Here is a 12017-nt window from a genome sequence, read left to right on the forward strand (position 1 = left end):
CAAAGACGAAAATCAGCTAAATCAGAAACCTAAACGTTACTCTCAAAGACTTCCCCCTCCATCTCATTTAAGCAGCCACTGATTTCTATTAAATGTACTTCTAAATCTCTCTCAGATTCAGCTTCTTCCCAGTATGATGTAGTAGAGAGATTTAGGACTTTGGAGTGAAGCAAACCTAGGTTCAAGTATACACTACTTGTAAGATAAATTTCAGCTACTTTTTCCATTTGCAAATCTATTATACTGCGAAGTTTAAATGGGCTAATGTATCTATCACAGTGCCTGCCACATTATGTTTAATAAACCTTACTTGCCATTCCCTGTCACCTTGTTTCCCACTGTTTTAGTTTAGGACATTATCATTTATTGTTTAGAACTTTGCAATAGTTTTTTTTAACAAGTCAAATTGATTCTATTTTCCATGCTGTAGCCAAAAGGAACTTCCTAAAAGTCAAGTCTTGTCATTTGCTTCTTTGCCTAAAATTCTTCATTGGCTCCCTGCAGCCTATATAAGGTCCAATCCTCTTAGCATAACATACACTTGCCCCAGCCTGACCTCCTGCAACTCTAGGTTTATTCTTAAAAATTACTTGCCAGTCCCTGGCATATGATTGCCTACTTGTCCCTTTTATGTCTTTAGCTTGTCTTTTTGTTCTCCCCCGTTGCGGAGCATCGGCAGGCGGACTCTCAACCACTGCGCCACCAGGGAAGCCCTGAACCCTTATTCTTAAGTCTCAGCATCCCAGTTCCCTCCTCTGAGAAACTTCCCTACACCTGTCCAGGCAGTAAGGCACTTCCTCTCAGGTCAATAATTACTTACTGACTGCTTATTAGGTATGTACCAGCCAGTATAGTATACACTGAAAGTGGAGCTGTGAAGAAGACAAGGTTTCCTGCCCTCACAAAGCAGCTAGAGACAAACATTTAGATAATTTACTTATAATTTTGTTGAATATTATAAAAATACAGTGTTATGGGAATGTATAACCCCGTCTTGAGAGGGTGGTCAAGGGCTAGCTTCCCTTAGGAAGAAACACTAAAAGATTTGATGGATGGTGCCATTGTACCCTTTATAATTCTTTCTTAAAGTACTTAGGCAATTGCAGTTGAATTGCTTTCAATATATGATTTTGACTAGCGGATAAGTTATAGGAGACCACGATTACCAAAAGATCCTTTTGGCTATCACAAATACAAGATTCTGATTCTGATATCCATGACTTAAATCTATGTACATCAGGCACTAAGTATATAATCTTTTATCCCTAGCAATAACCCAGCTATTATTATTTCTCTTTTATAGATAAAGAAGTTAAAGTTCAAAATGAACGTTTCAATGATTCTTCCAAGGTCTCTCTGTTGAGTCAATGGCCCCAACCCAGCAGCTTCAGGATCCCAAACCCTCTTTTCACCATACATTTCTGTCTACTCCTATATCTGTTTATTTCCAGAATCTTCTAGCGTCTGGTTTCTAGCTCGCGTTCCGCGAACAAATAAACGGAAAGCCTTGTGCTAAAGGTAGCATTATTTTTCACTCTTGTTGCCCTCAGAAACTGACACTAGAACTTCCTCCCATTAGGAGGGAGAGGCATTTCCAGATCTGTTTTCAGGCTTGGAGTAAGACTAGTAATTCCAAGTTGTTTATTCGACTCCATCAGTCTTTTTTTTGCACCGGACGCCAATTTTCCACACCCTCCTCAGGAAAAAAACCCGCAGCTTTTGTGAATATTGGTTATCTGAGCCCGCTTTCCTCAGGTCCCTGTAAGGAGGCGGGCCTCGGCTCCACGACCGCCTCCCCCTCCTGGGTGGGGCTACACGACAAAGCTCCGCAGCACTTACGGTTTCTAAATTTGGGGCCTTTAGGCGGGAAAGCCGAACCCACAGGTTCTCGACTTAGTGGAGCCCACAGGGCCCCCTTAGCCCCTTCAAGCGCTTTCTCTGTTCGCCCATCCCTGCATCCCCCTCTCGACCTTTGGGTGGCAAAGGCCGCAGCCCAAGACGCCCAACCCCACAAAGCGGGCTCCAGAAACCCCTCTACGGCGCTCAGAACCCTACCGCTTCAGGCTGTGGAAGACTAGGGCGGGTCCGTCGCTCCTCTTGCGCGCTGACGTCACGCGGACGCACGGCCACGCTGGCTCCTCCCACAAGCCCGAGAGTCCCGTTTCCGGCGAGAGCGCGGAGACCCGAGCGTGGGTGAGGCTGCGGCTGTGAACGCGGAGCGGGCCGCGGGCTGCTCTGTAATTTGGTAACCGCCAGCATGCCTCACCTGGAAAACACGGTGCTTTGTCGCGAGTCCCAAGTGTCCACCTTGCAGTCCCTGTTTGGAGAGGTATTGTAGTCCAGCTATCTTTTCTCTTCCAAATCCCGGAGGCAAACAATTCCGTGGTCTTGCGACATGTTCCAATTTTTAAATTTTCGTTCTGACTGAGGGGCTGTAGACCGTCTTTTGCGTTGAGGTAGGGGGTGTTATAGGTCTCTCCCACTCCTCAGCCAAAGTAATTTGTGAGCGGTCTCTTAAACTGCACGGGAAGGACCGGCCTGCACTAGGGCTCGTTGGCCCAGGACGTGATATTTTACGCATGCCACGGTTTTGAGAGGGTGTTAGTCCAGAGTAGCTACTCGAAGTTGCTTCTTACCCCAGCTGAACAGGATTTTATACAACAGATGTGATTGCCCAGTGTTACTTATTCAAAAGTGAGTCCCCACGTTTCAGTGAGGTAGTTAGTGTAAGTTCTGTGTGGATGGGTAGTTGTCAAGACCTGTAAGGGCCAACGCGGTGCTTCAGGTTTAAAACTTAAGCGGCTTTTCCAGCGTTGTTAAAGCACAGAAGAGGTCTAGTCTAGGCTTCTTGACTAGCAGTTCAGGTGATGCCTAAGAGAAGAGGTTAAATGTTTCCTCTGGATGAACACTGCTGCGGAGTCCTTTCCATAGGAGGTAGCATTCATCAATTCCATACTTAATCTGTTTTTGATTATATTCTGGTGGCCTTTAGTGAGCCTTTTGCTTCAGACTCATTAATTAGACTTGGAATTGATCACACTTGGATCTCATCTGTAAGGAGAGTAAATGAGAGTTTAGGGTCACACTCACGTTCTTCCCTCACACCTCTGGTTTGCTTTCATAAGTACTGCTTTCATCCAACTACCTGGGTGGCAGTCTGGGGTGGCCTGTGAAGTATTAGTAGAAAAGTACCACCCTCCTTCTAAAGGGGCACATTAGTTAGGGAACTAAGGTCAGGGACTGCACCCTCAGTCAGTATTCTAGTTATGATGCTTTTTTTTTAATACCAGTTTTTTTTTTTAAGGCATTGGGTCTTTTTTTTTTAACTTTATTTATTTATTTTTGACTGCGTTGGGTCTTCGTTGCCGTGCGCGGGCTTTCTCTAGTTGCGGCGAGCGGGGGCTACTCTTTGTTGCCGTGAGGTGCTTCTCATTGCGGTGGCTTCTCTTGTTGCAGAGCAGGGGCTCTAGGTGCGTGGGCTTCAGTAGCTGTGGCACGAGGGCTCTAGAGCGCAGGCTCAGTAGTTGTGGCACACGGGCCAGTTAGTTGCTCCGCAGCATGTGGGATCTTTCTGGACCAGGGCTTGAACCCGTGTCCCCTGCATTGGCAGGCGGATTCTAAACCACTGCACCACCAGGGAAGCCCAGTTATAATGCTTTTAATTGTAGTTATCAATATTATCACTGAAACATTTTCTTAGTTGTACCTTATGCATTCCTTCCCTGGAGTAGACAAACCCAGATCACTACAAACAGAAGTGGTCCTCCTGAAAATGAATGTTGGCAAATAGAGATGAGTGATATCAATTTGGTGTAAATCACAGGAAGAAGTCATATTTAACAATTTTAATAGCGCTTTTCTGTAAGGTGCTGTGCATGTAGGAGATGCAAAGATCTATAAAAAACTGGTTCATATTTCTTAGCAGATTCATTTATGTATTCAGCAAATAAATATTTAGTAAGCACCTTCTCTGTTCCAGGCACTGTGCCCGATCCTGGCTTATTACAGTTTATGTTAGGTTTATGAAGGTGAAAGGTTAAATAACAGTGCAAGAGTTCAGTACAGTTCTAGTTAACAGTAGAAAAGATGATGTAAGGTGGAATATTATTAAGCACCAAATAGTGGATGCAGGTAAGTGTGGTGGGATTCCAGGAAAGGAGAGTTTTAGTGTAGCTTGGAAAAGTGTCCTGAAGGATATCTTGTGCTTCTCTTTCAAGGTGAAATACAGTATTGTATTAGCAGAGATGCTCAGCAAGCATGCGTTTAATTCTTGTTACAGAATTTTTGAGCTAGTTAATTTACAAGAGAGTTATGTATAAACTTAAGAAAAGAATCTGTATGAAACATCCATTTTTAATCTGTTGGGCTGCTCTTGCCATGGGCATTTGCCATTAGAAAGTATTTTCCTGTATAAATCTGAGTTCCTGATTTGTCTTGCTAAAAGGAAATTTGTAACTTGGTGGCTAGAATGTAATAAATGTTTGTGACTACAGTTGGCCTTTGAACAGTGTGGGAATTGGGGGTGCTGACCCCCTGTGGAGTTGAAAATCAGTGTGTAACTTTTGACTCACCCCAAACTTAACTGCTAATAACCTTACCGATAAATAGTCAATTAACACATATTTTGTATGTTATATATATTATATTCTGTATTCTTACAATAAAGTAAGCTAGAGGAAACGAAATGTTACTAAGAAAATCATAAGGAAGAGAACTAATTTATAGTACTATACTGTATTTATCAATACTGTTAGTTTACCTTGTTTATAAGATGAATCGTCTGTCAATATCTACATCAATATTGTCTTAATAATACAAAACACTGGGCTTGTTATACATATTACTAACTAGACATTAAAAATGAAAAGATAATGTGAAAAAGAAATTCATATCTATTTACAGGTATAATGATTCATACGTTGATAACAAAGAAGCAGCGATATAATTGCTTTATGGTAGCCTTCTGTTATGGATAGAATTCCTTCATGGTAGCCTACCTATATACTAATGAATGAACCCTTATAAAGTTTCATGGCATACAGTATTCCAGTCATATTCATAATACAGTATTGTAAACACATGGTTACATTTTTTTGAAAAATCACTTACCTGTGATGATAGGCTAATACACAGTTTCTCCAATTATAGGAAGGAAGGAGGGGTAGGAAGAAGGGAGGAAGGGAGAGGGAGAGAAAGAGGGGAGAGGCTGGGAGGCACAGACATACCATATGGTATGTATGGTAATGTAATCCTTTGGGAGCAAGTTATAAAACAGAAAACTAACACATTATTAATTTTATATTAAATATCATTCACCGTATGCCTTTGTAAGGATATACTATTATCTACATATATTTTACGCTTCATGGCATACTTAATTTTTCCTGTGTGTTTAGGCAATGTGGTTCATCTGTGAGTTTTTTCAAATTGTTGCAAATCTCCAGAATTGTTTCGAATATGTTTATTGAAAAAAATCCATGTATAGATGAACTCAAGCAGTTCAAAACCTGTGTTGTTCAAGCGTCAACTGTACTATTGTAGTGGTAGATGATGATCATAGAGACTCTACTTTTTCATGGAAATTGCATCATCCAATTTTCTTATAATTATTTTTTAAGTGTATGTGAATTCCTCCAAAGCAGGTTTTATCTCTAACTGATTTTTGTACTCTTTAGTGCATCATGGTTTTCAGCATTTAGCAGCTGTCTAATTAGTGTTCATTGAATGAATGAAACATATTTGTAGTATTGACCAGACCAATATAGGGGTGTTTGACAATTTTTACTTTTCTCTAGGCTGCTGACTCATAATGTACTTCAGGAGAATCTTGGGAATATGTATTTTGAAATATATGCTGTGTAGATTTGATCATTGAAAACAATGATGAAATGTACACATTTAGGCCAAGGTAAATGTAAGCGTAATTCAGAATTATCCTGTAAGTTTTCCTTAGAACAGAGGACTCTTGAAATTCTTTCTAGTCCTGTGTTTACATATGCTTAGTTTAAAAGCTTTAGAATGTAGACTGAAGTTGCAGCCTGTGGGCTTAGATTCTATAAAAAAGGGTTAAGAAAAAAATGAAGTATGGTCAAAATCATTCTTGAAAAATCTGTTAAATCTCTCAAATTTGAAAATACAAACATTTATATATATAAACCTGTATAATAATAAAAAGGGTTGAATATATATATGTATAGTAATATATCATATATAATAGATAGGCCAAATGTGATTTTCCAGAAATTTTGAGAAAGAGTAGAGTTGAATTCAAGTAGGTTTGAGGTATAATGATGAATCCACTAAATGCTCACTGTTGAAATCATTTGGATTGAATAATTTACTTTATCATGAAAAGTTTGTCACAAATTGATGAATGTTCATTTTCTGTTTTGTACGTGCAGACTGATATTTGTCTTTTCTCTGCTAGAGACATCATTTCAGCTTTCCATCCATTTTTATTTATGGACATACTGCCAGTGGAAAGACCTATGTAACACAAACTTTGTTGAAAACTTTAGAGGTAAGAATATCCCAAACTCAGTGTTAATTGATTTTTATTCATAGACTCCTAGAAATAGAAGGGATCTGGGAGATATTTAGTTTACCTTTCTCTGAAGGAATATCTTCTACATAAAACATTTCTGACCACCTTTTTGTTGAAGACCTTCAAAGACTGTAAGCTTCAGAAGGCATTGTTAAATAACTTGAGCCTTGATGTTAGAATGTACTTTTTAAGTTGAGCCAAATTACTCTAACTTTCATTGGATGATAATATTTGGGGGAAAACACACATAATAATACATTCTTTAAAAATACTCAAATCTGTTTCTTCTCCATTATTGTACATATTTGAAATATTGATAGTGATAAGTCTGAATCTCCACAAGTACAAAACTAAATATGTCACCTTTACCCTTCTTCCCATATTGCCTCTAACAGTGAATTTCACCATTCACACAGTTGTCTAAACTTGCTCTTTACTCTTTCTTTATCCTCACTCTCTTAGTAAATTGAACAGTAAACACATCCTGTTGATTCTGTATCATTAATGTCTTGACTCCATGTAGCTTGAATCATAGCCATTGCTGCTACTTGAGTTTCATTTACCATTATTTCTTTCATTTATTTCCACAACAGTTTCCTAAGTGCAGTCTGTTCTCCACCCTGCAGCTAGTCCATGAAAATCTTAAATAAGATATTTAGGAAAAGGTTCGGGTGTTTTGCCTGATATATAAGACCCTTCATGAGCTGAGTTCAGTTTATCTTTCTTAACGTAATGCCTAAGAATTTGAGATAGAGTCTGGCAGACTCATGTTCTTCTTCTGGGTTCACCCCTTAGTGCTTTCGCATCTGAAGAGTAGGGCTAATAGTGACAACATTTGGAATTGTGAGAATTCAGTGAGTTAATACATTAAAAGTGCTTACCACAATACTTAGTATATAGTAAGCACTCAATAAAGTTTAGCTGCTATTGTTCGTGATTATTGCCACACCCTGTTTCATATCCTAAGCCAGGGATGGGCAAACTTTTTCTTATGGGCCAGATAGTAAATATTTTAGGCTTGCGGGCCAGGTACTTTATATTACAACCACTCAACTCCTCCTTAGTGTGGAAGCAGCCATGGACCGTGTCTATCTAAATGGGCATGGCTGTATATATCAAAACAGGTTGCTAACCCAAAGGCTGTAGTTTGCTACCCCCGGTCCTAACTAGCTCAGAGTATGTGTGTTTTGTGTGGCATACTGAACTATTTTACAGTTCTGGCTGTCTCTTACTTTCAACCCTTGGCACATACTGCTTGGAATGGCTTTCTTGTACTCATTCACTCCAACTCTTCTACCCTATTATTTGGCAAATGCTTATTTATTTTGCTATGTTTTCTTGTGTTTACACTTTGGGCAGCCTTTTTTGGCTCTCTAGGCGGTGTTAGATGCCCCTCTGTTGTGCAGCCTCAGCACTCTGTGCTTAATTCTGTTGTAATATTTATCCCTTTCAGCTGTGATAAATGTTTGTGTTTCCCTGGCTTGAAACTGTTTCTTGGGGTTATTCCCAGCACAGTTCTTGGCATACATCAAGTTAGGGATTTTAGCCTTTGATCCTGAAGTTTGCCTGTGCATTTTAAAATACAGATGCTTGAGGTTCATACCAGGCTTCAGAACCTGAGTGTACAAGGTCCTCGCTCAGGCATTTGCATTTGGACCTCCCTGCATGAAGTGTCCAAAAATATCTATATTGAATAAAAGCATGAAAACTGAATATGGAAGTTCCATAGTTAAGGGCTGTATTTCATTTTTTAATGTATCTTGGTTTTTGTTGCTGCTTAAACATTGTAATGATAATTATCATCACTTTTGGTATAGGTACACAAAGAGACATTTAGAATATGCTGCCATTAAAGGTCATGGATAGCACACAGGTAGCAGTAAACACAGTCTTAACAGAGCTATTGTGGACTGTAGTTCATAAAGGAGTGGGGGTAAGGGAGGTTAGAAAATGCTGGTGAAATTGTGCCTAAGTAACTATAATGTAGCCTTAGTTACACTGCTACTCTGAGAAAGAAAAGCCTCTTTACTGGGTGAGATTTATAGAATGTCGCTAAAAATAGTTATAGGTTCCATTATTTGTGCCAGATGCCACACGCTGTCTTCCTCTGAGTGATCAGTACTGCTTTTGTGATTTCGTTTTGAGAACAGACTATATTTATAAATCTTTTTTTTCCTTGTTACTTCTGGAATTACCTCCATTTTGATAGTTCTCTAAATGAAGAGCTAGTTCTAAGTCCTTATAGGGGGATTACTCTGGTTTTTAACTCTTAAAAATGTTTTTTTGGTTTAGGTGTGTCCATGATTAAAAATATTATTTTAAAATTATAAGTAAGAAATTCCCACTAAGAATTTTAACATTCACATGTTCTTGGGTTTCTTTGTAAGAATTCTTTAGCGGGAAATACAGGTTTGCTTTCAATCCCTGTAGGAAACAAATGAAAACTCAAATAATTAAAGTGTGTTTAATGGAGGGACTATAATATTTTACAAAGGTTGAAGAAATGTTAAGGGAACCAATAAGGGATGGTGATGTGCTGAGAGCCTTTACCTCTCTCAGACCTGAATGGCACAGGAAGGAGCTGTAATCAGGCCCCAGCAAGAGGTGTAGCCTTTGATGAGAGGCTGCCCAACTCGAGCTGTTGCCTTTGATAGAAGATGCAGCCACTGTCAAGCTGTGGGATGGGGGTGGGAGTCAAGGGAATGAATATTCACCTTCTTTCTCTTACCACTTTGCTTCTGTCTCCTGGTTCTTCCCTTTGGCTGAATCGAGCAAGAGCTAGAAAATGAGTCTGGGCGATGCAGTCTGTAGTGGTCAGCCTCCTGGGGCACAGAGCAGTTTGGAGAATGGTGGGGTATAGTTTTAGAAGGGCAAATGGCGGATATCCAGCAGAGCCGTTGTTGTGGATATGTGTTTTCTATTTACACTTTTTTGGTTTTTGTTTTCAGCTTCCACATGTCTTTGTGAATTGTGTTGAATGCTTTACCTTGAGGCTGCTTTTGGAACAAATTTTAAACAAGCTGAATCATCTTAGTTCTTCAGAGGGTGAATATTCTACTCAAATAACCTGTGAAACATTTAATGACTTCGTTCGCTTATTTAAACAAATAACCAAAGCTGAAAGTCTCAAGGATCAGACTGTATATATTGTAAGTATCATCTCTTATTTGAAAACTGATTTATTAGATCAATTTCCATATTTTTCTTTTGAGACTTATGTACAGTGCATTTGTACAAGGTGCTTATGCAACATAAAAATGTTTTAGATATATTTCTTTTTTTAATTGAGGTATAGTTTTTTAATTGAGGTATGTATAGTTGATGTACAACATTAGATAAATTTCAGGTGTACAGCATAGTGATTCACAATTTTTAAAGGTTATACTCCATTTATAGCTATTATAAAATATTGGCTATATTCTCTGTGCTGTACAATGTATCCTTGTAGCTCATTTATTTTATATGTAGTAGTTTGCACCTCTTAATCCCCTACCCTTATGTTGCCCCTCCTTCCTTCCCTCTCCCCACTGGTGACCACTAGTTTGTTCTCTTATCTATGAGTCTGTAGATGTAGTTCTTATCTAAAGGGAACTTCACTTTAGTAGAAGAGCTATGACGTACTCACATATGACTACATATAGAATGTGATTAGTAATAACCATGATATGCAAAGCACTGATTCAGGCACATCTGGTACGGCTTCATAAGGTGGTAACATTTGAGATAGATCCAAAAGAATGATTCGGGTATCATTAGGAAGAAACTGAAGAAGAGGAATTTCCTGTGGAGGGAATTAGGCAAAGGCATACAGATGGGAATGGAGGCCAGGGAATGCCAAGTAGCCTGGTCTTAGTGGGTTTAAAGTATGAAGGAAGAGAAAGAAGAGTAGAAAGGTGGGTGGGGGTAGATCAGGGAGTGTCTTGAAAACCATACTAACAAGATTTATTTCATTTCTTAGGCAGTGAGAGGCAAGGACGTAGTGAAGACTAGAGCAACAAACATGCTTTAGGAAGACTGCTACGAAGGCATGTTGAATAGGTGAATTTGAGGGGATTGAAAGACATAGGCTAGATGGTTTTGAGGCTCTTGTAACTGTTTCCATTAGAGGAAATTTGGGCCTGGACTAGAGTTGGGGCAGAAGATGCAGAAAAGAATAAATGGAAGAGACAGCAAAGGTCAGACTTGTCAATTATATATGGGGCAGGTCTGGGAAAGATGAATTGTTTGATTTTAGGTTGGCTAAGTTCAAGTTTTAGTTGTTACATCAATGTGAAAATAACTAGCAGACAACTGAAAATATATAATGTGTTTTACATTAGTGAGATTTTATAACACCTTAACCTTATTTTAAAAAATGATTATCTCTGGAATTGAAATTAAAATTTCATATAATACCTTCTCATAATGGCTAAGTTTGTACTCACTGAAGGGACCACATCTTATGCATTCTTGCATCTCCTTAAATGTGTAAAACAGTTCCTTCCACATGTTAATTTTGTTCATTTATTTATGCAAATATTTACTGAGTACTTCTTATGTGCCAGGCACTATTTTAGATACTGGAGATGGAACAGAGACAAAATAGTGTCTGCCCACTTGTGGCTAATTCCTCTAATTGAGGAAGATATGTAGTAAGCAAGTTAATATGTAGTATGTCAGATGTGGTATATTAGAGTAAGGGAGAATCCCCTGGGCGGGGGAGGCTAGTTATTTCTAAGTGGGAAGGCAGAGAAGATCTCACTGAGATGATGATAACTGAGCTGAAACCTGAAGGAAGCGAGGGGCAAGTCATGAAAATATCTGAAAAAAGAGTATTCCAAGCAAAGAGATTTACGTGAGCATACAGAGGAGACTGGAGCATGCCTGTGTATTCAAAGGATATGAAGGAGGCCATTTTGGCTGGAATATAGTTTAAGTAAGGGGGAGAGGGGTAATGTTGAGAATCAAATGAAGGGTACAGGTACATTTGATTCTTCATTTGAGAATCAGACGAAGAGTACAAGAGTACACTAGTGCAGGCTAGTGTTATGGGTTGATTTGTTTCCTCCAAAAATTCGTATGTTGAAATTCTAACCCCTACTACCTCAGAATATGACCTTATTTGTAAATGGGGTCGTTGCTGTTCTAATTAGTTAAGTTGAGGTCATACTAGAGTAGATTGGGCCCCTCATCCAGTATGACTGATGTCCTAATAAAAAGAAGAAATTTAGAGACAGACACGCACATAGAGAAAATGCCACATGAAGATTGGAGTTATGCTGCCACAAGGCAGGGGATTACCAGGAGCTAGGAGAGGGACCTGATACAGGTCCTTCTCTAGAACCTTCATGGGAAGCATGGCCCTGCCAATAACTTGATCTTGGACTTCTGGCTTCCAGAACTGTGAGATAATAAATTTCTGTTGGTTAAGCCACCCTGTTTTTGGTACTTTGTTATGGTAGCCCTAGGAAACTAATACAACTAGTTATGAAGC

At 39.2% G+C, this 12017-nt stretch overlaps 1 protein-coding gene across 4 annotated transcripts in view; it reads left to right on the top strand.

Moving 5' to 3' along the window:
• Window positions 1–1957: 1957 nt before the first annotated feature.
• The window catches only part of RELN (reelin), a 697060-nt gene continuing 687000 nt past the window's right edge, over window positions 1958–12017 (top strand). For all 4 annotated transcript variants that reach the window (XR_013829861.1, XR_013829862.1, XM_079932058.1 and 1 more), the window contains exons 1-3: window positions 1958–2329; window positions 6428–6520; window positions 9493–9693. Coding sequence is in view for 2 of the 4 variants with exons in the window: in XM_079932058.1 (XP_079788184.1) it covers window positions 2258–2329; window positions 6428–6520; window positions 9493–9693 (366 nt within the window). In the remaining 2 variants the exon portion in view is untranslated. The remainder of the gene's footprint in view (window positions 2330–6427; window positions 6521–9492; window positions 9694–12017) is intronic.

The sequence above is a fragment of the Stenella coeruleoalba genome (genome assembly GCF_951394435.1).
Source record: "Stenella coeruleoalba genome assembly, chromosome: 9".
Classification (NCBI taxonomy): Eukaryota; Metazoa; Chordata; class Mammalia; order Artiodactyla; family Delphinidae; genus Stenella; species Stenella coeruleoalba.